The 27,775-nt window shown below is 41.8% G+C and overlaps 1 protein-coding gene across 2 annotated transcripts; it reads right to left on the bottom strand.

The window, feature by feature from the left end:
• Positions 1 to 26,844, bottom strand: LOC137106427 (potassium voltage-gated channel subfamily A member 1). 2 transcript variants are annotated; one of them, XM_067489652.1, is made up of 2 exons: positions 23,658 to 26,844; positions 1 to 4,069 (listed from the first exon to the last, which is right to left on the bottom strand). In XM_067489652.1, the coding sequence occupies exon 1, from the start codon at positions 26,464 to 26,466 to the stop codon at positions 24,721 to 24,723; it is 1,746 nt and encodes a 581-aa protein (XP_067345753.1). In that variant the 5' UTR covers positions 26,467 to 26,844; the 3' UTR covers positions 1 to 4,069; positions 23,658 to 24,720. The 2 variants fall into 2 exon arrangements, with proteins under 2 accessions (XP_067345753.1, XP_067345754.1); XM_067489653.1 differs by lacking the exon at positions 1 to 4,069 and adding an exon at positions 4,092 to 9,844.
• Positions 26,845 to 27,775: the final 931 nt, after the last annotated feature.

The raw sequence follows: 27,775 nt of genomic DNA on the forward strand, positions 1-27,775 counted from the left end.
TGAAATGACTGAAAGTCTTTTATTTGTGCTTGTCTGATGACTAAAGTTTGAAGTTATTTCACAAAAAACAGATTAGATTTTTTATTGCGTTTCAAAAACAGTCCATACTTTTCTGGTAATTATATATTGGTCTGAAATTGTTACTGTCCTCCATGTCTGGATCACACATGCAGTATGGCATAAAAAAAACCAAAGATCCAAAAATCAGCAAATGTCTCCATCTAGTGGAAATATTCTGACATGATGAAAGTTTTTACAAATACTTGGTTATGGACAAGACAGGTCTTTAATAATGACAGATGATGATGATATTACCCATAAATGTAGGCAATTCATTGTTGGTTTCAGAGTCTGTAAGAGACATGTTATTCTTTAATTACATGATTAAATTACTTGGATCAGTTTTAGAAATTTGGGTCTGGTCAACAATGAGCAAATATTAATTTGAGTTTGAAATAAGACATTTTGAAAAAGTGAATTACATGACAGAACAAAGAACTATAACCTTCCTCAACAACAGCAAACTCACAGTAATGTTTGTTTTAGTTTATTTCATAACTTTTCTGCATATGTTATTACCATTTTACAAAGATGATTCTTTTTGTTAAAAATACAATGTGACATTAATTGGATGAGGTTTAACATGTGATACACTTAATCCACTTTTACACAGAGAATGTCAGAGAAGTTTGGCTTATTCAGACCAATTTGGCAGCAGTTTTTTTGGGGGGAAATGGTGTTAGTAAAGGTAAAGGGTGAGCGGAGGCAGCATTATAGAGGATTCACACTCACAGATGTCACACAGAAGGAAAACTACCTGGACAACATCCCTGGGTGGATACGCGTGTAGTGCTGTATGCTTAAAAAATATGAATTATAATAGTCACTTTTAAGGAAATACTGAAAAGAAATTTCATCTCCACAAACGTGTGTATCATGAGCTTCAGTTTGTACCTCTAAGGGTTTTGTATTCTAGTTACATGTTTCAACACTTTTATGTCCGATAGGTACAAATCATGTTCCACCTGGAGTTCATTAAAACAGATTTTTAAACCGCAAAAGACAGAAACTCAGTGACATGTTTCTCATTTCTTGTACCATTATACTCCTGATTTAAACCACAATCTTTTTAGTCAAACTATGATGGTTCTGCTACGTCAGTCACCATTACAAGACAAGCACCCGTGGGTCATTAGAAAGGGTTGACACGAAAACCCATCATTATACATATCTACGACAACATTTCTAGTGCGGCTCTTTGCTTGATGAGATAAGATAGAAATGTCAATGCCGGGAAGCCAGCAGCAAGGTTTGCATCCCTAGGGATTAGTTAAATGGTCAAACAAGAAATGTTGTGCATTTGTGTCATCATTAGTGACAAAGCCCCCAGTTGCTAATACACTTATTAGAGGGAAGGAGTTGAAAACTGGACGGTTGCATTACCACAACTGCTGCCTCAATGCAAATTCTTCAATGTGCAAGTAAGAACAATTAATGCCCAAATAATCCTGCTCAAGTTGAGGTTAAAGTGAAGTTCATTTGTACTTAAACCAAACAGAGTAGCAGAAGACCAACAGTTTTCCTGTGCACATAGTTGATGCCTCCTGGTGAAATAATTCCTATGTAACTGCAGGTTAATGCCCAGCGGTCTTGGATTTTGAGTCTACAATTACTAATTTTATATAAGAATTCTGAATAATAGACATTTAAATCTTGCAAATGAGTGTGAAAATGACAATTCCCTGAAAGGCACAAACTGAATCCACCAAACCACCAATCAATATGAGCCTGTAAAAAAAAAAATACAATGTGTGTTCATGAGGTATTTGGAGAGCTAACGGTGCTTGTAGGACTTCAGGGACAAGGCTGGGCATCTTAGATGTACACAGTACAGGGATAGCAGCTTCAAAGATACACAAAACACGATCTACAAGTGCAAAGATTACAAGACAGAAAAAATAAAACAATGTTTTTAATTGTCAAATAGTCTTGTAATAAATTGGTTGGTGTAGGTTTCAAAATATAATTTCTAATTATTAAATGATGCTTCACTGATATTGAACTTGCTTCTTTTGGATCTAGTTTAGGTAGCAAATGAACATACATGCCATTAAACTTCCCTCTGACATCCATATGTTCCAATATGTCTCTTTTTCTAGCTGAAAAATGGCTCCAGGTGACATCACTTGAAGGGAACCTTTAGTTCAGATTATGTCATCTTGTTGTTTGCACTATGGAGCTTGTAATCTTGGCCAACCAGCTTTCCCAGATCCCTCCAGATGACATCATCTGAACTGAAGGATGAAAAACTCTAAACGTTTCTCTGCATCTAGAAGCAGAGAAACATTATAATACAGTGAAGCCAGATGAAGGTTTAAAGTATTAATGTACTCTATTGCAATTACAATTGCAATTACACCCTAAAGTCATGGAAAGCAGGTGGAAATTTAGTGAAGTTGCCCTTTAACGGCTGATAACAAACTCCATAGTATGAGCAACAAGACGACATAATCTGAACTGAAGGTTCCTCCAAGTGATGACATCTTTTTTAGCTAAAAGTAGAGAGATAATTCAATATAGGGAAGTCAAAGGGAAATTTAATGGTATCTATGTACATCTACTACCCAAACTAGAACTAAAAGAAGCAAGATCGAAATCAGTGAAAGCGACATTTAATAAGGCACAAATTTGAGATCAATTTCATGGGGTTAATTTCTCCAGTTAGGGTCAATTTCCTTCTTCTTCTTCTTCTTTCTCCATCTCCATCAAATCTAAACGATTTAACCAACTTTTGAGCCAAACTAAAGATATAAACGTAGCTCGTTCTAAGATGGTGTCTAAACCCCCCAGCAGTTAACATGGTGTGGTGTAACTTCACATTGTCCATTTCCTCAAAAATCCTCCAAGAAATATTCCATTGGTTCCTAGGTAGCTAGAGATGATATGCCCGTTCCCAGTACAGGAAAAGCACACGGTCCAATCGCAAATTGTGGATCAGTTGATATCAATGTGTGGAGTGTTTGTACTGGGATTTAAAGCCTTTAAAACTTCCGGTCAACACAAGCACCTAATCAAAACCCGGGGCCCTTTTTTCTTCCCCTAATTGTGGACCTGCTAATTTAAAGGCCTGGCCATTGTTTGACTCTCATTTGAGAATTGGCAGTATTTCAACTCCACCCCTGGTAAACACCTTCTCAGACTTGCACAGGTACATGCCACTCATAGTTCCTGAATTGATATGTAGGAGGAAGTACAAAATAATAGCAAGACAAACAGGCCAAACAAAAGGTAGAACATTTTTCAGATTCAAATCTCTGAACACACAGCACAAACCAAAACTTTGCTTGTAGAAGCCACAATGAGCAAGAGGAGCCTGTGGTGTTGGACCTAAACTGACCCTGAATGTCTCTTGCTGTACGGGACACTGGCGTGTTTACAGTATAACCCCAGGGGCATTGTTGGCTGAGACAGGCTATGGCTTTGGCCCCGGAGTGGATGTATTACAGGAAAAAGAAACATAGACAAACTGTCTTTCAGCAACATCCAAATGTCCCATTTCCTTTAAATGTACTTAGATTATCTCTGTTTTTCCCACATCTGGCTCATCGTATTAGAAAAATAGAAACCAGGAAAACATTGTTACAAAAATGAACAAAAAAGCTTGTCCAAAGTCTACATCCACAACAACTTCACACAAATATTGACTGATATTGCAGGCGAGGGATATCTTCCAATATGAAGTTAACCACTGACACAATTTGTAGAAAAAACATTAAATGAAAAATTGCGTGTCCTGATTCATTTTGATGACTTTATTTCTCCAGAAAGAAGAAAGCAGCACAATCCCAGGCCCTCCTACATCAGGTGGACGTATCCCCTGAGTCTTGCTTGGAAAAACAAAAGCTTCAGAAGTATCACTGGTGAATTTTGGTTGAAGGCACAGAGTTTCAAAAAGGGTTGTACGTGCTGATATTTTAAACGCAGCAGCAGTTTTGTTGTGGTTCTGCTTCCAGGTGAAGGGGATTCAGATCGACTCTCCTGATGGTCAGAGGGCAGGGCTTCCACTTCTCTGTGGGGACAGAAACAAAAGAGAAAGACCTGAGTTTAGTGTCTATTGCCTTTGTCGTTCTTTCTCTTTAGCTTGTCTGATGTATGTGTGGACGACAGCAATGTCATCACAGTTACTGTTCTGTGTAGTTTCTGTGTAGCTGCAGGATTTGAATGGTTTTGCCACAGGAGGGCAGACTTGGGCCTGATATTTTCTGACTGACAAAGACATTTCTTCCCCACGAACATTCGCTTTTCAACAACATAAACTAAAGCCATTGCAACACCAGAAAAGCTCAGTAACATTTTCGCCCAAAACTTTCCACAATTGTTGTTGTGATTTGAAGTTGCTGCTGAGATTGTTCGATACTTCCCCGCCGCAGCAGCCATTTCTGACAACGTGCACAACTGATGCTCCAAATCAACACGGGCTACACAATAGCACCATATTGCATAGGTGTGTCTGTAGTTAACAGCAAGTGAACCTTGACCCTGACTGTGTTTGCTTGTTGGCTGCTGAGCAGGTATTGAGTGGCTGTTTCGATCTTTGTTCTCTGAAATTAGTCAAAAACAAGACTCTGCATCAAACATTATGGCTATGTTGGTTTTCATATCTGAATTTTTTGGAATCAAGCAGGATTTCAAGGTTCATTGTACTGTACATTGATGGGACCAGTGTAGCTTTAGAGACGACTTTCAACACTTTGCCATGGTACCAAAGACACACACACACACACACACACACGCACACACACACAGAAAGTGAGATGCTGTGGTAAAATGAAGGGATCTGGACGGTGGGTGGTTTCTGTATGCGGTGTTTGACATCCCAGGGCCAAAATGTGCCAATCCGCTGCTCCCACCCCCACCTTTTTCTACATCTTCCTCGAAGTTAATTCCCCCTGCAGCAGCAGATGGTGCTTGGAGCAACCACGGATGTGCTCTCAACAGCTCCTGTAGTTATGAATGATTGCGGGGTCTTAGGCATTAAGTTGGATCAGTGTAATCCAGCACAACATATGCAGCAGCCCACAAGGCCAAATCCAACAGACAGGAAAACTTTCCTTCACTGTCCCCATACCAACTGCTCTTCAAGGGGCTAACACAGCCCCCAACAAGCCGCCCTGCTGCTGATTAAGCACATCAGCGTCATGTCCTGCTATAAAAACATGTCGTAGCCTATGTATCATTCTCAACCATCTGATTATTTTTGTGATACCTTCACCAGCCGTCTCCTTAAAATACGATTTCTGTGCAACTAAACTGAAAGTACAATTATGCTTGAGACGGCATTTATTATCGCAAGGAATGAACAAACCAAATAACCATGTGTCCTTAGGTCTAGGCAACAAAAGGACTTTGGTGAAAGTTAAGGTGAGATTATGGCTTTGAAGTAACAGGTAAAACTTCAGTTGATAATCAACATACAGTATGTTCACAATCTGAACAATGAGTGTGTCCTTTCCCTGCAGGAAAAGGACAATGAGAGAGTGGACGCAGATACCTGGGTGTTCACCTAAACAGTAAAATGGACTGGACTGTTAACACGGACGTCCTTTAGAGGAAAGACAGAGCAGACTGTTTCTGCTGAGGAGACTTATCTGCATTTGCAGTCTTTTAGGTGTCGGCAGGATTTTCCCGAGTGACAATGTCGTCTCAAACTGTCCTGATCTGTGCAGATGTCAAACTGAGATTCACACTGACTGACAGAACCTGAGGGACAGTATGAACTGGAAATGCTAAGATACATTTAGGAACTGTTCTGTGACACACTTCAGGAGAATCCATCTATGAATCTTCCATGTCTAGCTGAGTTGTTCCTGTTTTAAATACACACATATGTATTATACAGATATTTGCAGTGTCTCAACTGCAATAGTTATTTGTATCATAACCAAAGAGATCTCATGTTCTGTGAATCTGTGAAATTAAATCTGTTTTTCTAACAATGAACAGTTAAACTTGCTGGTTCCTGGTCAGTTTCTTTTGCACCCACACGATGGAGCTGCAGCATTTCTCTACACATCCCTGCTCCCCCTGTGTGGGAGTTTTATTTCTACTCTAGTCCAGGAGGACAAGTCCGAAAATAGTGTGTTGTGTTTGTCCCGTAATCAACACTTTGATCAGTTTTGTCATTAAGACTTGATCTCTGCAGATAATTCACATTATGAAAACAGTGGAATTTGGACATTTGGTCTCCTCAATATATATTAATGACACGGAACAGAAGAGCTAAGAAAACATAATCTAGTGCTGCCGACTCTTTTTCTGTTGATGAGCTTAAGTGACACTTTAGAATTGATGACTCTTCATCAATTCATATGAGCTTCATCGTGTGTTTCAAATAAAGCTGGTTTAAGAAAGAAACCAAATGTTTGATAAAATCTTGACCCCTGCAAATGTAGTTTTTCATAAAAACTGAGCATGAATGTGTTTGACGGTGTTAACAGAAAAAAGGCAGAGGGCTCTGAGTGTGTGCTGGTTCAGTAAAGACGAAGACATGTCCTGCATGTCTGTCCTTACTCAAATATGTGCACAGTGAAGATGCGTGTTAGATTCGATGATTCACTGCTGGGGTTGTGAAACATCACACTAACCTGCAGGCTGTTTTTTTTTCTGCTCTCATCTTAGAAAATGGGACACATTTATATTTCCATGCTTTTGGCTCGAACTTGAACTTTAATTTACACTTCACATTGTTACTGTTTCTGTACCCAAAACAATATTTCTGACTTTGACTTTCGTATTTACATCCATCATAAGAAGCTGCCTGAGGTATTTTTCAGTAATCATCACATGGGCTCTTCATACATTATGAGTCGTGTTGTGGCCCTATGCTTTTACTAAATATAAGATGAGAAGCCGGAGTCCAAGTAGTGACAAATGTCACAAAGAAGCAATCTGATGATGTACAAAAAAAACAAACAAATAGAAATATAAATACATAACACATCAAATGCATAAGACATAACAATGTAACAAACAGCAACAATGTTGTTACTATTACTATTTGTAACTGTGCCTTTTATGATGAATACAAATTATTGTAAACATTTTTTTTCAGTGTCAGTAGTAAATATTGTTCCAGGACAATTTGTTTTAAATGTGTTTATTAAAAAATAAAATCTGCTTCACTCTTGGTTTCTCTATTCGTCTGTATGGTTTCTTAGATATTAGATCCAAAGAAACTTTATTTTGGCAACATTCACTATATTTCATAAGTTTATTATGTATAAAATCTTCTTGCTGTAAACTGCTTAAAAATAGTGAGATGAAAAACTATACAAATAAACAAAATTATCAAACCTTAGATTTATTTTGAATACGTTTTCAAAATCTTCAGTAACCAAAACATTTACATGACAAGAAATAAATGTACATGGTAGCTTCAGGTTTTCTGCAGGTGCATCATAAGAGCTGAAAGCAACATATATTTTTTATTTCTGATATCTTTAATGCAAATTGTATCGTCAAAGATAGGAGGTAGTTTTGAAGATGCGGAATATAACTGTTCAGTCTTCAGGTTTAATACAAAGATATCAGAGGTTGTTGCCGAAGCCCTAAAATCCCAGCGGCAGCCTTGAGGGTGTAGCTGCTGGACATGCATTTGACCAACAAATCTCTCTGACCTCTGGATGTGAAGATGGCCGGAGGATCATGTGTGGTGCTCGCTATTACGGACTTAACCAACACTGCAAATCCCAGCAGGAAGAGTCCCATCAAAGAGCACAGTGCTGCAGCCTGCAGGACTTAGCTGGAGCTAAAGTAGTTTAGCAACCATTACACAAATATGACTGCAGCTTTTTAAAGGATCTAAACACGTTTCAGAAGATCACATACACACACACACACACACACACACACACACAAAAACGTAAATGTAGATGCATAAATTGACAGTATCTAAATCTGTTTTCACACCCAGCTTAAATATTCCAGTGACGGGCTGTTTCTTGCATGATCAGGAATTATGGGAGCAGTGACAGGCCTCCAGCTGTCACAGAATATTTATGCAGTTCACACACTGTGTTTATGGAGAATACCAGTGTGTGATAATAATAAAAAAAAAACAAAGTTTTTTAATCCAAATCTCCATTCTGATTGGACTACTGGGGGGTGGGGGTGCGGGATTTAACAACATTTCTCACACCCTCCCCAGTGATAATTAGATCTGCACTGGCCTCCTGTTTTTCTGTGAACTGGCTGCTCCTCCTGTCATTTAAATCCTGTCCAGAGCCATGTTCTTGTATGTCAGATGAGCTGCCCGTCCTTTATTTTTAAGTCAGCTCAGTGTGAGTTGTGGAGTTTATGAAAACAGGAAAATAATTTTGCAATTTGATAGACAGACACAGGCATGAACTGGTCATTCTGTTTACTGGCCAATTTCCTGGTGAGGAACACGGGGAGCTGGAGCTGATTAACCCAGGGCTTTGCCTCCACTTTGGCCTGGACCCTTAGCTCTGGAGTTGAGACACATATACAGAGACAGAACAGAGACGCAGTCGAGAATGGGCCCCAACCAATGCAAAAGAGGAGCCAAAAAAACTGATTTCTGAAATCTTTGCAGCTGGAGGCTAAAGAACGTGTTACAACAGCAAACATGGTGAATGCGAGCGTTAGTTATATTGTCACTGTTACCAACCAACAGTGATGAAGGAGACAAAGGGACATAAACATCCCACAGAGACAAAGGGACGTAGCAGGGAAGAGAAGCATAACTGAAGGTAACTGAAATTGAATAAAATAAATTAGTGGGTATTTGAAGTTTTCCCGAGACAAATCTCACTGAAACAAAAATATCCTCGTTTATTCACGAAAATGTACCTTATTAGTTTTAAAAACCAATAAGTATTAAAACCACTAAAAGTAGCCGCTTTTTTTGCATGAGCGTGTCAGCTGCGCTTTGTACTGCAGTTGGAGCTGCAGCCTTGTGCAGGACTGTGAGTAAGATAACAGATGACTTTTGCTAAGGATTCGTTTACGGACTGTTTTCTATTTTGATTGTTCAGGTTGGAATAAAGAAAAGCAAAATCCGCTGCTGTCCACATCACTGTGGTGCTGAAACCCACCGTCTTAAAGTTTTAAGCGATGTAATCACGAATGGTCTTTAGTTTTCAGATGATTCAGACCAATGAGAAATAACAAATTCAGTTGATATAGCTTTACTCATCTAACTTAGGGGAAACAGGACTCAGGAGAAAGACATTTAACATTAATGCCAAGACAAACTCGGGGCTCGTTAATGAGCATTTGTTTAATACGAGCTGCGAGGGACTTAAAGTGGTGACTGCTTCAGGAGTTTCCAACAAGTTTGATGGTGTAATGTAAACTTTATTAGCATCATTATTACATAAACATTATTACATGTTTGCCTGCTGCTGAAAGTCCACAGGCTCTCGCGTGCTTTGTGACATCTACTCCTGATCTTTGAGCAGAAATGTTTCCCTTGCTTTCCAACTTCTTCCCTGGGTTTTTCTCAACGTCCGAGATGAATGAAAGAACATTCGGTGCTTGTCGGCATCAACAACAACGCCCACGACTTCACACCCTCGTCCTCGCTGAGAGGGATGTGCGATGGAGACGAGCTGCAGTGAGATTGTCTGCTGCAGACATGTTCAACAGAGTCGCGGAGGAGACATGAGCTGACTTTATACCAACACCAGCAAACTGCTGAACCCGCTCGCATGAAGGCGCAGCTTCTGCAGGGGTTCGCAGTGTTCCATCACCAAAGTGACCAAATCACAGTCATGCCTCTCGGTGACTGTGTCCAAGCTTAGATAACACCAGAGAGAAAGCACTGCAGGAGATAAGATCTTGTTATGAGCAGGATAAACACAGCGTGCAGCGTTAAGCTATAAAAATAATGCACAAAACTTTTTATGTTAGTGAACAAAATGTGCAATGTGCGTCTTTAATGACAAAGAGCTCGCGAAGCTTATCCGAGCTTTGCAGCTTGTTGCCCCCTAGTGGCCAACAAGCAATAGAGCAGCTTTCATTCCTGGAAACATTTTGATTATTTCACAAACTGCCATTTCTTCAAGTGGTAAAAGTTTATATATTCAGTATGTGAGCGGCAGCTGAATGTGCTACTGTAAACTGTGTTTACAGTTGAAAATGTAAACTTTAAAACACAAATCCTGTCTCATCAAATCAGAATTTATTTTAAAGACACAGTTTACAATCAACTGATTCCATTCATTCGCTCCATGCGATTTTTTCTTCTTTTTTTCTTTCCCTGTTCTTAGCTCTTGTCCATAAATGTCTAGTTCTTGTTCCGGTAACCAACTTCTAAATCCCACTGGAAATTGGCGTTCGAGCAGTGTCACGTGATGAATTTAACCAAAACTACAGCATTTTAGCTAATTTAGTATTTAGTGCCTAAATCCTGACACTTTAGTGCTTAACTCAACCAAACCATCATGTTTACACTGTGACTTTTTAGGTTGTAACACTGTGTTACATCAGCCGCAATTTTGGTGCCTGGTGGAAAATCGACTGATGCTCTTTTAACAAACGGTTGTGTGACAGGGACTTATTCATTAATATTCAATAATCACAATGGGAGGGGTACTTTTACTTTTTATAATTTAATATATTATTTATTTTCATGTAAAAAAATAGTTTTGTCTTTTTACATAAAGCTACAGTAAGCAAAATATTTTATGAAGAGGTCATGTAAACACTTTTCTGTCCCGTTTTTAACCGTCACGGTCACGTGCAGAAGGTAAAAACCTGACACACACTTTTTTTGTATTCCTGTCAGCGCTAACGCAAATCTGTGAGCAGCCTCCACCTCACTTCGCCTGAGGGTTCATCGGAAGCCGCGCCGTCAACGGTGGTCGACCCGTGAAATTCAATCAAGCGAGGCCTGCTGTGATTGGCCACTTGGAGCATGTGACGTGTTGGTGCGTTATGACACCAACAGCAGCTCCACTCTGATTACTACAACACACTCACTCTCTATTTATATCTTGGGTTAGACATGGTGAATATTATTACTGAGTAATTAAATCTGTGTGTTCATGCACGGCTGATGTGGCACATGGAGTTGAATGTGCTACTGTAGCTTGTCAGCTGACACAGTTGTGTCACCTCATCTGTGGATAATGAAATAGGATTTTCCCTCTTTAAGCTTCTAAAAATAGCTCTGAAATTCATGAAAGAGGGGGGGGGGGGGGGGGGGTCCATTACTGTCCATCCTTACAGCCAAATCGAGGGTCACAAACAGAACCACGTCTGTCTTAGACCATCAAACTTTATATTACAAAACTACATTATTTAGTACAATTTACAGACATTTGGACTAATCATTTGCATATTTTTAAACAGAAAGTAGGATCAAAAAAATGACCTTGACCTCCAATAAAAGTTGACATGATAAGGTTTATTAAATAAACTATATTAAGTTTTACTGTCATCATTAAATTAATTTGATCTGACAATTTATAAACCAAATCTCGGAAAATTCAATAATTTGCCAGCGTCACGCCTTCACCGTTTCCCAGAATCCAGGGTAATGTCAATAATAAGACAATAATCAACTAATTTCAACAATTAATTAATATCAAAGAGATTTAATCTTCACAGATAAACCCCATGTACTGTCACTGTCAGCTTTAGTAATAAAAACATCTTTTTTCAGATATTTTCAGAATATTTGAATAAAACCAACAATTAGCCAGTGTTACTGGATTATTGTTGATCAGGTATCAGTGTCAGTCAGGATGTAATACAGCGACCGGGCATAACATTATGACCACCTGCCAATTTCATCTAATCCAATGCAGCAGCTCTGCCATGAATTCTACTTTTAACTTCTAATTTCTTAGTTTCTGGGTGGAAACTGTCAGAAAGGTGATAATTGTGCTATGTATTTATTATTGAGGTCATTGTGGTGAGTATTATAAGAAGAGGTGGCCCTAAAGTTTTAAATATGGTTGGCCAAAACATTACAACCACCTCTTCTTATGACGCACTCCAGTACAACTCCACTAACCACTTTGACCTCAATAGTACTGCATTGTCAATAAAATGTGATTAAAGTACTGAAAGTAAACGAACACACTATGCAGCGGAATCCAAAGGGTCTGGGTGCTACTTTATTATATTTTATTAAAACCACACTATGCAACAGATTGTTTCAATTTTCATAATGAGGTAAAACTATAACCTGCATCACATGTTCAATCTGTAACAAGCTGCTGCATTAACGCATACTTGTTACTGTAAATGTGCTAAATGTGAAATAAAAAACGTTGCATTTTAATCTGAGTATGCTGAGTTTGTAATACGAGTGAAACAGCAAAGAAATAATATGGTGGCAAAGTAAGAGACTTGTGGGTTCTCACCTCAATAAACACAGTGGTTCGAATCAGAACTTTAAAGCCCAGTGCCCAGTCGGCTACGTTTCCTCGTGCTGAATCCGCACAAACCAGAGGAATCAGACAGAATATGCTTAACTGTGTGTGTCTGCTGTTTGCTGCTGAGCAGGTCGTGGACATTTTCTCTAATGACACAATTAAATAAGTAAAGTTGGTCTGATATGAGTAGAGAGTGTGATGTCATAGAAGTGATGTGTAGCAGATCCAGGGCCACAACATCTTGAAGTGGATCAGCTTTAATATGAAGACACCTGATTTGGATTTTTCACACTGGAAAAAAATTAACAGTGCTGAGTCACATGGAGGCAGTGAAGTGAACTAAATGTGTCTGTAGCTTCTATAGCTTGGACATGTGATTATATCGGAGGTGTCATCACCATCATCACTTTATGCAGCAGGGTAGGTGCTGCGGTGCCCTGTGGCAAACAGCTCCAGTGCTGCACATAAAGCAGAGGATGCAGAAGTGATGGCAGCAGCCGCTCATGTGGAAACACTGCATTCAGTCCATCCGGTTAACGTTTGCTTGTTTTCTGCCCATTTGTTGTGTTTTCCTCTCTGCTATAAAAAGGAATAAATGCACAAGCTACTGAAATACGTCTGATCCAAAAAATATTAAGGGGGATTTTTAATTTGTTAGTTAACTTTGTTTCCATCGCCTTTGCAGCTCCAGTGCTACTATTTGACTTTGCATAGGCGCAAAAAGTGCGTTAGGATTAGAGAAACCACTTCAGGGCTGAGTTCAAGTTACAAGATAAGCTACATGCAAACAAAACGCTACAAACAGTGACAACTGCACACACACATACGTCCTCACTATAGTAAATAAGTGCACTCGGGCCCTGGTCTCCTGTGGACAAGTCCTGTGTCTTGTTGTCCACCTCCCATTGAGCTTGCACTTGATATTTCGCATCAGTGCTTTAGGCGTCAAATCTTCCATTGTCCTGCACTAAAAGCTCTGAGCATCGATCGCTGATGCAAACAGGTCCAGAACTGGACAGAGCAGCGCTTTCTGACTCCTCTGCAATGAGAAGAGGCTGGAATTTAAAAAGATGCCAAAATATTTTTTTTTGCCCAAAATTTGATCAAAAACTACTTTGGAATTGAAACAGAGAATTAATAAGAATCGGAGTCGATAAAATTCCGGTTCATACGCAGGTTATTCTATATTTTAGCCCTAATTTGAATTCTTTACATAAACACATACGCAGGCATGTGAGCGATGACTCCGGTTTCACAGCTGCTGTTTACTTGTTGGTAAAGAACACGAACACGTCCGTTGCTCTACAGCAAGTCTTCTGTGTCCACGTTCCCCTTTAGAATCCATGTGTTTGATGCGTGTGGCTCCATGAATCACTGGGACATTTGTAAGCATGAGTCAGTGACATTAAAGGAGGTGATGTTACCGTGTGTGGGGCACAATTAGAAGACGAGCCCCCCCCCCCCCCCCCTCCTGCTGCTAGTGTGATGGTCGCAGTAAAGGAAACAGAAGCGGAGTTAATCCAGAAAGGAGATGGCAGCACACAGTGGGAGAAGCGAGAGGGATTAATTAGCATTCTCAGCAGAGTTTACATATATTTGATTAATTCAGGCCCTCGCGAGGCTTTCTCTTTTAAAGATAACTGCTCTTCTCCCAGGCTAAACAATTAGGTTACATAAGCCCATCCGACTCTTCCATTTCCATGTCACAGACCTCGAGCCAGCTGAGCAGCTCGGCTGAAAACCAGTAATTATCACACGGCGATGAGACAATCACGTTCCATTTACTCAAACGCTCGCACGGCTCCAGTTAATGACCCGGTGCCGTCCAGGTTTGAAATAACCTACGTGGGGATGTAGTGAGCTTCATGTTGCTGTTTTGATCCGGATTTGTGAGACAACTGTGGCTGCGTTCAGGAGGTTTTCTAATCGGTGCACGGTAAAGCTCAGCCGTCTTAAAATGGCTTTGCATGTATTTTGCAGGGGTGACTCCTGTTTTGGCTTCAGCTTCTGCAGCGCGCACTGAAAACACGTTTACACCGTCGTTGTCATGACCCGTAATATTAACTGCAGAACTCAAATTCCAAATGCTCCCAGTAAAACGTCAGAAACTCCCACAGCTTTCAGCTCGTACAGCTCATATAACACTCCAACAACTATCAGTAGCTTCAACTGACACTTCAGCTTTTCCTAGTGCTTCAACTCTACGTGAGATTTTATTTGAAACTGTCAAAATGAGGCTTTTACACAAACTGCTCCCTATGAGCAAAACAAACTATCCCTTGTTGCGTGTTACTACACCACATGCTGTGATCACTGAGGTGACTGCTGCAGCTGGAGACACTCACTGGGTCTTCATTGTCTTCAAAGTGGCACAAGTGTCCACGGAAGAACTGATTAGAATAGCTGGAGGCAAATAATAACAGCAATGTGGAAATACTGGTAAAATATTAGTATGTTAGTGGGAATCATGGCACCGATTTATCCATCATTTCACATCCAGAATGCAGTGTGTGGTTAAGTTCAAGCAACAAAAGCACTTTGGTGACAGTTAGAGAAAGATGCTGGTCGTGATTGAAGGTTAGTAAAGACGGGCAGCTGTAGCTCAGTTGGTAAGGCAGTTGTCCATGGACCACAGGGTCACTGGCTTAATTCCCGCTCCCTCCTGGTTCAAGACTTCGAACCCCAAGATGCTCCCGGTCGGCCAGGTGAGCACCCTGCATGGCAGCCACCGCAACATTAGAAAAAGCTTTGAATAAAAGCACTATATAAGCGGTCATTTACAAAAATGTTGTGTCTTAAGTGACTTGTGATGAGCACAAACTGAAAACACTTTAACGCTGCAGTTACAGGATGTGGTGCTGCAAGATTGGACATTTTGTCAGAATGTTTTGTTTGTTGCATCAATTTGTTCAGTATCAAGATTTTTATTCCCATGTATTAACTGTAAACATATCGTATGAGAATTTTAATATTTAACTTAATTCAGCTTCAAAAGATTTTTGCAATTGCAGTTTAGCTGAAACAGGGTGAAATATTTCTAAGTGACAGTTGAATTTGAACACCTGCAATTTTTGATGTTCACATAAGAAAAAGATCGTTTCCATTTGGATGCAGTGAAAACAAATGATGAGAGACTGTTCTTTCAGCAGGTAAATTCAAACATGACTCATGGACGTGAGCTGCAATGACTCTTCCTCCGTTGCTTCTAATGTAGCTGCTGACTTAAATCTTGCCCAGAAGAACATTCTCCGCTGTGACCTGTACATCCACACTCACTTTAAATGTGTTAGCAGTCGAAATGTGTACCCACGATTTCTTAAATCCAGCATTGTGACTGTAAATACATGAGCTAATCTCACTAAATCTGTTTCTCCTCAGAGGACTCTGTCATGGGGACTCAGCTGTGGTTAATAAGAGTGATTGTGGCCTGCAGAGAAACACCTGAATATGCAGGACTTCACAGCAAAATCGTGTTTGCCTCAAGATCTTTGAGTTATTTTCTCTGAGTTTGCTTCCCTGTGATAGAACTAACTAAAGCACAAGAAGGAGAAGTGGGTTTTGATGAAATACATTTGCAGCTCAAAAACGTGGTTTAAATTTTTACAACACCTGAGAAGCACATTTTGGATTTCTTTCTATTAGCTCCTTCATTTCCAACCACACACAAGAAGTGAAAGTTAGAAAACGACTAAACCGGACTGAATGTCTAATCCAACAGAGGGAGGCGGTGGGTAAAGTCTGGTTTCGGTCACAGAGGTGTAGGATGGTGTGAAACTGGGCTGGTAAATCTGCAGTGGAGCTGATTAAGGAAATGGAGAACAGGTGTGCAGGTGGAGCAGAGGCTGAGGATCTTCGGGGTTTTTTTATTTGCCGGATTTGGGGTCTTTGGTCGAAGGACGGAGAAAGGAATCGTGATAATAATACATTTTATCTAATTATATTTCAATCCTATAAGTCAGATCAGTCTGATGAGCTGCAGCATCTCAACAGACTTTTAACACCGTGATCAGAGACGTGTCTGTGAAGGACGTCCTTTTGCATCCTCGAACCTCAGACCATAAATAAGAGCTCTGAGATGGGTTTTCATGATGGAGGACTGGAAGTACGGTGGCCCTGAGAGCTCAAAGCACTGCAATGTGAGAAACCACATGCAAATAGACCAAACAGAAGTAAAAAAAAAACAACTTCACCAATTGGACAACACAGGCGCAGCATTAAGAAACACACTAAGAGCCACAACACAATGGAAATGGGTCCTGGACCAACTAAAACTGCATTTACAAATGTAAATGTCCGTCACTTTTTAGTGTCCCCTGGAAACATTGGTATGACTGTTGTCTACAACAGGGACACTAAAAAGTTTTGCTCCTGGAGCCATTTCCATTGTGCCGTGGCTTTTTCAGCACTTTTCTCCATTTGTTCTTGTTGTGGCTTTTATCGCGTTTCTTGATGCTGCACATGTGTTGTCAAATTGGTGAAGTTGTTTTTGTATTTTTGCTTGTGTTTTGTCTATTTGCATGTGGTTTCTCACATTGCAGTGCTTTGAGCTGTCAGGGCCACCAGATGGAAGAGTTTCTGGGTCAAGCTATAGGATCAGACTGAAGTGAGGGATCACAATGAGAAAATAGAAATGTTCTGCAGATGCTCTTTGGCAGAGCAGAGAGCGAGGACGTTCTGAGGGCCTTTATTTAGACCCGGTGAGGTCAAAAAAGCAAAACCAACCACACAAAGACTAAGTATAGTGTGTGAGTTGTTGCTCTGCCTGAAAAGAGCTCTGCCTCAAGTTTTGTCTTAACGGATGACTTACATTTACCTGCAATCACAGGATGTGAAGCACAGTGATCTGTGTTTTTTACATAAAGTGGCTGGGATGCACCCACAGTTAGTCAGGATGAGCTCAGCTCCATCTTTGCTCTCTCACCGCTTTGTGACTCTTTTGGAGCAGCCATGGAGGTTGCAGCTGAGGACTTCCACTGCCTGTGTGCATATTTAGATGTATTTATTTGTGTGTGTGTTATGCAACTTCCTCATTTCTTTGTCTCTTCTGCTCCCAGCGGTTTCCCAGCCTGGGCTGAGTGGATCAGAGGTCACACAGGGCTGCAGAAAAGCTCACGCTAACATCCTCGCCCCTCACAGGAAACGCTCTGCACCCTCCACCCTGACTTTGTGTGTTTGGTTCTAAACGTGGTCGACACATTTGATCGGTAAGTGTAATTAACCGTGCTGATTGCAGCTTCCTGTCGTCATGCAAAGCATTAGACACGTGAGAATTAAACACAGTTGTGAGGGTGAGAATGTATTCATGCATCTCATGCAAACACTGTTCTTCTTGTGTGTTGATTTATATGAATGGTGACTGCAATGGTCTGAGATTACACATCAGTTTGGATTAGTCATGGGTACATTTTTACCGTCTCTCTGCTCTCAGTAAAATGAGACGTCAATCATTCTGACAGCTGGGAGCGGGTATTTTTCTAACATGCAAAGTTTTTAATCTTTTCCAACTTTCTGAGGAAACAGCTTAAATTTCGGGCTCTAAAGCCGCCGTCGCCTTAGCATGAGGCACTTTAGGACAAAACACAATGCAAAGAAAGACAAACCTCAGTCACTCACTTACAAAGTCTTAAGGTGCAAATCCAGAGTTATTAAGAAGATGTGAGCTGCTATAGATAAACAGTACAACTTTTCAATATCTACACTAGTTCCAGTGATGTGTTGGTTAATGATGGTTCAAGTTTAAGAACTTGTGTGTTGTCCTCGAGCCAGAACCAGATGAAATGGATGTGGTTGATCAATGCACATGCTTAGTTCTACCTATGGACATGGTTCACGTTAGGCAATGTAAGGTAACATTGGCTAAGCCTAATGTATCCCGAACCTCCGTTGGTACCGGATGCTCACATTTTGCTGCATGGATTCAGTTCGTACATGAAGAAATTTAATTGAAAATAGCAGAGCTTTCATGATTGGCACAAAGATTAATTTGGTTTGGTTAATTATATTCAAACTCTCCACGTTGTTTTCAGGTTGGATAAAGATAAACCGACTGAGACAAAAGACTTGAGCAGGTGAACATAACACATGTTGTAGGGACGTGGGGGCCATGTTGTGATCCGTCTGTGTCTCTTTACTTGCGTCTGCTACAGTGGTTAGAATGAATTAACCGACAGAAAGACGGGTCCCCAACGATTAACACAATGTGGCATCAACTTCACGTTTTCTGCAGCCAATAATGTCCTGGACACTAATTTTCTCATGCGTCATAAAGTTTTTTTGTTTGTTTGTTTGTTGTGGTAAACTAACAAAACAAGTTTCCAAAATGTTTGAAACATATTCCACCACATTTATAGATACATTTAAAACAAAATCTGCCACAAATATTAGGTAAAAGACAAATTGTGGTGGACTAGATTCATAAAATGTGTTGGAGCTTATTAGATTTTTGCAGTCTGAAAATGAGTTGTTAAGTAGCCTCGTGTGAACATGTTACACTGCTGTGTAGTTAATTTGAGGTTTAATGTTTTATATGGCTCACAAATGTTCCACAAAATGTCTCTAAACTGCTTCTTTACTTGCAGGCAGCAACTTCGATCCCTAAGCTGTAGCTAATCAGTGATGGATGAGTGCTTCTTAGTAAAGGAATAAAGGAGACGTTTGAAGTTGGATCAGATCGTGCAGGTTGTTTTCCTGTGTCTGTCGATGACACTGAGCCCCGTCCCTAGCAGCACCGGCCAAGCTGCAGCCGTCGGCTGCCAGCAGCAGACGGCTTCACCTAATTGGGATCCACAGAGCAGCCGCCAGTTCACCAGATTACATATGAGCTTTGGACGGCATCCCAGTGCTCGTGGACAGTCCTGTTATATCTGGCTAATTGACATGTCCAGCAGATAGTGAGTCTTATAAAACCAAAGAGAAGTGAGGAGGTGAGGATTCAACAGGGAGAGTAGCATGGGGGTTGAGCTTTGTGGTCAAAAAGGACGTAGACGCACTAATACTGCAGCAGGAGGTGGGGGGATGTGTCACACTAAGCAGAGACTAGCTTTTCTCTTTCATGGGATTTTTATTTTTCTACATGTTCATGTTGCCTTAAAACTACTAAATGAATAAAACATGCAAAAGGCTTCATCTTAAGGGACACTGTTGAATTTCAGATTCATTGATGGTTGTCAAAAAAATAGACATTTAAACAACTTGTTTGTATCACACAACATTGTGTGATCTGTGCAAAAGTCAGAGAAATGACCACATGAGGCTTTGAGCTCAGCTCCAGTCAAACACACACTTTTCTTAATGCTATGTTGGAAAATTAGAACTGTGCTTCTGTCAAAGTGCACGGACGTGGGGATACAAAGGGAAGAGTGGGGATCACACTGCCGGCAACATGTGGAACTGCAACCTGCGTTGGACAAGTGTTTTAGCAATTAATATAACAATTAACGTACTAAAAGAAAAAATTGGAATTCATCAATAGTTTATATTTCAATATTTTCTTTAATCATCTTCTCTTTAAACAAACAAATATGACAAAGTCTGCACTGCAGAACTTTAATCCCCAAACAGAAACTAGTCCAGTCAGAACTGAACAACATTTAGCAATTCAACAGTAAAATAAGTCAAACAATCAGCAGAGCACCATGTTGTTAGTCTCTGCTTCAAATACTCTCATACTTTAGATCATTGCAGTCGACTTTGTTCCGCTCGCTCATCAGTGGACTCACTAAACACAGTTGTCTTACTTCCTACATCCTGGAACGCATCAGTGCATTTACATGTATATGTAACCTGATTACATCATCAGGTCAACAGTGAGTTCAGTACTTTGGTTTATCACCAAGAACCTGCAAAACTAAGGACCAACTAACTCCAGCTAAGGATTCTGAAATTTAAGGCAGATTACTAGACTAAAAATACATTTAAGGTTTAGATTAAATATGAAAAGCATTTGGTCCTAAAGTCAAAAATAGAACATTTTATCAAAACTTTAAAACCTAGCTAAAGTAAGCTATGAATACATTTTTTAATTTAATTTTAATGTCATTTTTTAATTGTCTGCAACATTTTGAAGACTTACTGCACAAACAACCTCCTAATTCAGCTCCTGTCATTTTCAGTTTTGGCTCCGTTCAAGCTCAAAGCTTCAGCCTCTAACACACACTCACTTCTGCTTCCTATTCAGATTCTGTTCAGGAATGAAAAGTAGAAAATCAATTGTGTGTGTTTGCAGCCTTACAGTTCTTTGGTAGACAAACAAACAAAAGTCGGGTCTCAACAAGAGGACGCTCGATGCTTGAGCAGCAACACAAACAAGAGGAGAAGGTGATGGAGGCGTTAATTACCAAGTGAAATCAGATGAAAGCAATAAAAGATGCAGGCTAACATGTACATTGGCTTTTTGGACGACTGCATCCAGATGCTACTCTGCTGGCGGAGGTTAGAACACGTGGGTCTGCAGCAGAGCTCTTAGTCCTGCAGCTCTCTGCTCAACACAACAGAGATGATGCTAAATGACTCTTTTCTTCATGCAAAAATCAACTGTTGTCATGGTTATAAAGTCCATATACTGTGGCAGGCAGGGAGAGGCCGAAAGAGAAAAGCAAAACAAATGTTATGTAATCTAACCGGATTCAGGCAGCGAGGGGACCTGGATGCCTCAACACAAGAGGCCCTGAAACGATTAAAGGCAGGAGGAGAGAGCTGATGCAGGATGGTGATGTCAGCAAAAGTCAAGCCGAGGTGATTCAACCGAAAAATTACTATTTAAAAACCTGAGTCATAGAATTGTCTTTTTTCCTCATTTCTCTCATTTAAATTAGAATGAAAGATTGAAGTGATCAGGACACACAGTATATGAATTAGCCTAACCACTTTCTGAGCAAACACAGCTTCAATTTAACTTGCAACCACAGTCCAGTGGGTCGGCGAGGCGACTTACCAGCCAGCAGTGCAGCAGCATTTACACAATACTCATCAACCAGAGCGAAATGTTCGTGCTGTAATGAGCAGCACAGAAAGCTGAAACTTTCAGACTGTGTGCTTAATAAACATCTATAAATACCAAGTGTGACTATGTGCAATTCCAATACAAAGTACAACGATGGACACAGCGCGGCATCAGAGCGCGTTTGAAGCTCAGAGTCACAGCTCACATCTGGCAACACGGTTTCCTCCTAGAGCCAAGATCCACCACATCAGGAGCTGGAGGTGTCGCCAAGCCACTTTCCTGCTGGTTCCTACAGAACCACCAGATTTTAAGCTACACACTGAGAAATAGTAATAGGAACAAAAATCGCCAACTGAGACGTGTTAGTGGCTTTTGTAGCGAGGAGGTCGAGGTGGATTGTTAGGTCAACAAAGCTGAGGACTTTCCCACAGCACAGTCCAAACAAGAACATTTAAGTAAACTGAACCATGTTTATTTTTTGGTGCCTAAATCCAGTTAAACTGCCATGTTTGCACAGTCGTAATCCAGCATTTTCCAGCAAGGAGGCGCTGTTTAAACAATGTGTTCAGGGTCGTGATCCATCATGGTGGACATGGTTGGACCTACTGTACAAACTTAGGTTAGGTTAGCTTAGCTTAGCACAATGAGTGAACACATGAAGTCACTATATGGATATTAAACCCCAAATGTTTTTACTGAATGCTGGGATGACTGGGTCACGCATAAACCTTAAATGTAACTTTATTTCAAAGTGTTTTAAATGTTGTAAAAAGGAGCTGAATGCAAATGAGCCTGTGGTTATATAAACATGAGAATAAGGAGAATTTTAAGTCTCTAACAGGGTTTTCTAACTGGGCTTTGAGTGGCAGCAGCACAGCATGTTTGAAAAATACTTGTCTCAAGTGTACTGCACTACAATACAAACAGACACTCTGGTTTGGTCCTTTAAGACGGCCCCGTCCCACCTCAGAGCTCTTCTGGGTCTCTCGGGACAACGGTGGTCCCAGCTGCTTCACAGTTAACACCCAGTGTCACTGCTGACGGGCCCACACGCCTCACACTCCATCTGTCAACTGCTGTTTATAACCCAACCTAAGAGACAGTCCTGCAGGACATCTCAGCTCTGCATCTCCACTGTATTCTGTTCGGGACGATTTCCTACTTGACAAACAGATCAAACCCAGTTTTTCCTCAGCACTTTTTACAAATTGTTTCTGTGGTTTTGCTGAATTTGAAGAAAAAAAGAATCAAATCAAACCATTCATCGTATAAAAAACACGATTGATGGTCGTGATGCTCGTGCATTAGTGTGACTCGGACAGTGGGAAGCCAGTGCAGAACTCGATCAGAGTTTGCTGACAATTGTTGTAGTACGGTGCAGCAGATAAAGCCCTCGTTGCAAAGACCATCGCACATTGGAGCGTTCAGCAGTGCAGAAACCACAGGCACTGCTCTGCTGAGACGCGGAAACAAAAGTGACGTGTTCAGATGAATCATCCTCCACCATAATCTCGACAAGTGGGCGACTGCATGTGTTCACCAGGAGAATGGTACAGTTTGGGGATGTGGGGGCTCTTGTGTTGTGGGGGGAATTTTGAAAATAAAGAAAAGTGTTCCATCCTTGGAAAGTCAATGCCAACTGGCATTTTGTCCAAAACTGGTCATTTTCTAAATGAATCTTTTCAACAATTGGACATTTCACCCAGCACAGGGATGTTTCCGGCTGATGTGGTTTTTAATCATTTTTGGTCAATGAGACCAATAATCAAATCCAGGCTGCAAACTGAATGTGACTAAACATGATTAGAGACAATTCATTACTGGTTTGTTGAAACTGTCATTAATGTGGAAAATGACAGAAATTCTCCTTTAATCAGGTTCCAGGTTATTTTTAAACACATAACATAAGCTGAGCACTGATTCCTGAGTTGCAGATGACCAAAACACACGGGTTTAACATTATATAGGTCACAAATCCAGTTGTCCATCATCTTTGATCGACCATGTCTCTGTTTCAGAATTGCAGCTTGTATAATAAAGTGCAATGAACTTAAAAAATAAATATTGGTCAATGTATTGAACAAACTGAATTATCGCTCAGCTTTTCCTTCCTGTAAGAAACTTTCATCCAGCGTTTGTAGAGTTATACCATCTGTAGTGTGATGACTGGGAGAATATGTTCCTAATGGTTCTACATAAATGCATGGAAATAAAAGCACAGCTGACTGATCACAAAGCAAATCTGAATCCCTAAACATTTAAAAAGAGAACAACAAAATAAAAATCATATGTGGCTTTGTGACACTGACCTGGTATCACTGTTGTTGGGTTTCTCCTGATGGTGTCTGCGCTGTCCTCTTTCTGTCACATACTTCCATTTTATGTCCTTTTTGTTCTTTTAATTCAAACATTTAATTCAAAACATGGCTGTTTTGTTGTTCAGCATCTAAAAATCTTCATCTGAAAGAGAATCTACTCTTTTTGTGTAGTGTTTCATTTCCGCAACAGAACCTGAGTGGAGGAAAACAGGTCTCTGCAGCTCAGAATGATCTTTTTTCCCTCCAAATCTACAACAACACCACATCTGATTCATGAGCATATGTACACGTTTGCTGCAACTTTCCAGCGTAAACATAATGACTAAATGTAGGGAAGGTACGAAAAATAAAATTTGGCTTTTTCTCTTAGAGTTTTACTGCCCGTGGACTGTTTCCTACATTATGTACAGAGAGTCTGGTTGGTCCCGTTAATCCTCTGATGTCAAGTAATTATAAAAGTCCTGCTTGTCCTGGATTAACTCGATGCCCCATTTTTCCTCCAAAAAGTTCTGTAGGTGTTCCAGCCTTAAAGGGCCACTGTGCTGCATCACACACACTGTGGTTTGTTTATAACTCCGTTTTTTATTTTTTGTTTTTTTTTTGACTGACTGATGTGCTCAGCAGATGGGGGCTGGGGGGGGGGGGGGGGGGGGGGGGGGTAAAGTGTTTTTCTAAATCAACCCCAGTCGCTCCAAAACCTTTCAGGATTGCAAAGTGTTGATCCCTCTGCTGCTATGTGCAAAGACTTAAGAGCCCATTAATGTGGGTTTATTCTAGTTGGTAGAGTGGCCGCCGACCACATGCTGAAGTGTCCCTGGGCAAGACACTGAACCCCCAACAATCCATCCCCATCCCCAGCTGTGCAGTGCCGGTCCCAAGCTCGGTAGAAATTGGGGAGGGTTGGGTCAGGAAGGGCATCCAGCGTAAAAACAAATCGACTTGCGGACAAAGGATCCGCTGTGGCGACCCTGAACTCACAGGATAAGTTGAAAGGACAAAAAAAAAGATAAATTCTACACTGCTGTGGGCTTTATCAGTTTGGAAAAGTGCAGGACTACAGGTCTGTCTCCCGTGTGTCCAAGCAGAACGCGTAAAGGGACCTCTTGAAGTCCATGCTGCTGTTCGCCTTAATGTTCGCCTTCTCCACCGACGCGCCCCCGTCGTTGTTCTCCGCGTCCTGCGACTTGGTTGATGATTTGCTCCCTTTGCGCTTTAGCTCGGGGCTCGCTCGGCCACTGTTCGGCTCGTCCTTCAGGGAGGACTGGTCCTGGTCCGTCTCCCTGTGGTAGAAGTAGTTAAAGTTTGATACGATGACCGGCACCGGCAGCGCGATAGTGAGCACGCCGGCGATGGCGCACAGAGAGCCCACAATTTTACCCCCGACCGTCACCGGCCTCATGTCCCCGTAGCCGACGGTTGTCATGGTGACCACGGCCCACCAGAAGGCGTCGGGTATGCTGGAGAAGTGAGACTCCGGCTCGTCCGCCTCTGCGAAGTACACAGCGCTGGAGAAGAGGATGACTCCGATGAAGAGGAAGAAGATGAGCAGGCCAAGCTCCCGCATGCTGGCTTTCAGCGTTTGCCCCAGGATCTGCAGACCCTTGGAGTGTCTGGAGAGCTTGAAGATCCGGAAGACCCGGACCAGGCGGATGACCCTCAGGATGGCCAGAGACATGGCCTGCTGTCCGTTCTGGTGCTCCTGGCCCTGCTGCTCCGCCAGCTCCGTGCCCAGAGTGATGAAGTAAGGCATGATGGACATGATGTCGATGATGTTCATGATGGTCTTAGAGAACTCGGACTTGCTGGGGCACGCGAAGAAGCGCACGATCAGCTCGAAAGTGAACCAAATGACACACGTGGTCTCGATGATGAAGAAGGGGTCTGTGAAGGTGAGGGACGGCCGGGCCGCGGTGCTGTTGTCCATCCGGCTGCTGACTGGCAGCTCCCTCTCATCCCTGAACTCCGGCAGCGTCTCCAGGCAGAAGGTGATGATGGATATGGTGATGACGATCACGGACACGATGGCGATGCCCCGGGCCGGACTGGAGCTCTCCGGATACTCAAAAATGAGCCAGACCTGCTTCTGGAACTCATTCTGAGGCAGCGGCTTTTCCTCCTCTTTTATAAAGCCCTCGTCCTCGCGGAACCTCTCCATGGCCTCCTCCCCCAGCTGATAAAACCTAATCTCATCCGCGAACACATCAATTGACACATTGACGGGTCTCCGGATTTTCCCCCCCGACTGATAAAAATACAGAATCCCATCAAAGCTTGGTCTGTTCCGATCGAAGAAGTACTCGTTCCGGAGCGGGTCGAAGTATTTTATCCTCTTGGCGGGGTCTCCAAGCAAAGTGTCAGGGAACTGGTTCAGGGTGCCCAGCTGGGTCTCGTACCTCAGCCCTGCTATGTTGATGAGCACCCTCTCGTTGCTCTCTGTGTCCATGTCCATGTCCATCATGTCCTCGTCGAACAGATGGGGACTGTGGTCCGCGCGTAAAAGCGCATCCATGGCGTTCTCGCTGCAGCTGAAAGTGTTGTTCATGTCGTTGATCTTCCAGGAGCTGCGCTGCCGATGCGGCTGAGGACTCCCCCGGGTGTTCAGCTCTTTGCTGTAGTCCTCTCCGAGACGAGTCTGCACGAAGCCCGGCTGAGGGACGTCCAGCGCGTTCCGGCAGCTCTCCTCGGCATTGTTGCCGCCGCCGCCGCCGCCGCCGCCTCCGCTCCCTTTAGCACCGCCGTTCTCAAAACTCACCAAGGCTATCTCCATTCCGCAGCCATCCACAGTCAGTGTGTGAAGCATACGAGAGACTTGTTGAGCAGCGCCGCGAACATCCTCCCCGATATTTGTAGGACGGTGAAAAATGTGCAGCAGCTCCTTTTTACATGACTGTGACTGTGTCGTTGTTGTTGTTGAGGCTGGAAACCGCCGCTGCTGCTGCGCTGCGTGAAGTAAATGTTAAAAGCACAAGAGAGGCGGAGAAGACCCGGATGATGGAGTAGTCTGTAATGATTATTCCTGACGTGGTTTAGCTGCCTCTGAAAATGAAATGTCTGTGGATGTGAGACAAGCTGTCCTCCTCTCAGTCTCTCTCTCTCTCTCTCTCTCTCTCTCTCTCTTTCTGGGGGAGGAGAAGCGCCCCATCCATCTTCTGGGTTTACATGAGTCGCTCCTTATTCTACTTTTAGTCATTTTGTTCTTTTTATTTTTTAGAAAGGACAAAAAGACCTAAAACAATTTGTCACCTTGACAACAGTTTACACTTATGTTTTCTGTGCCATTTTCTAAATGCTTGTTTGTTTTTTGCGTCACTAAACTGCCCCCAGTGTTGTGGAGGGGCCCTCACTCATTATTCTTTTAGTTCACACTGTCCTCAGGCAGAAGCTGCTTTTAATCAAGTACCACAAACTGAGACATATTAAACATAATTAAGTGACAGATGCTCTGGGTGCAGCACGGTGGCGGAGTGGTTAGTGCTGCTGCCTCACAGCTAGAGGGTCCTCAGTTCGAACCTGTGCTTGTGTGAGTTTCCTCCCATAGTCCAAACACATACATGTTAGATTCATTGGTGACTCTTAGTTGCCTGCAGGTGTGAATGTTACCCACATGTGGCTCAGTACATTTTAGCTGCTTCTGCTTGTGTATTTACAATTTGTGCACTTTCAACTATGGAACAATGGGTGTTGCTTAAAACCTCCATCGTGCAGATTTAAAGGGTGACTTCACCAGTTTTCAACTTGCCTTCTATGGCTTTAATTTAGGCTGTAAATGTACATTAATGCTTTTAAACTTCCCTCTGGCTCCCTCCTATATTAAATATGTCTCTGGTTCTTGCTGAAAAATTCATCCAGATGACATCACCTGGAGGAGTTTTTCCTCATTAGGGGTCCAGATGATGTCAACTGGGGGAGCTCTGGAAAAGCAAGTTGCCCATGATTACAACCTAGTTGCCCACTACTTTGAGCAACAAGATGACAGAATCTGAACTGAAGGTTCCTCCAAGTGATGTCATCTGGAGGCATTTTTCAGCTAGAAGTAGGGAAATACTGTGGTATAACGACTTCAAAAAGAACTTTAATAGCATTTATGTACATGTACCACCCAAACTAGA

Source organism: Channa argus, chromosome 21, assembly GCF_033026475.1.
Source record: "Channa argus isolate prfri chromosome 21, Channa argus male v1.0, whole genome shotgun sequence".
Taxonomy (NCBI): domain Eukaryota; kingdom Metazoa; phylum Chordata; class Actinopteri; order Anabantiformes; family Channidae; genus Channa; species Channa argus.

What these genes read in the sequence shown, in the direction of transcription:
- LOC137106427 (XM_067489652.1), bottom strand. Translation starts at nt 26,466, where the DNA reads ATGCTTCACACACTGACTGTGGATGGCTGCGGAATGGAGATAGCCTTG.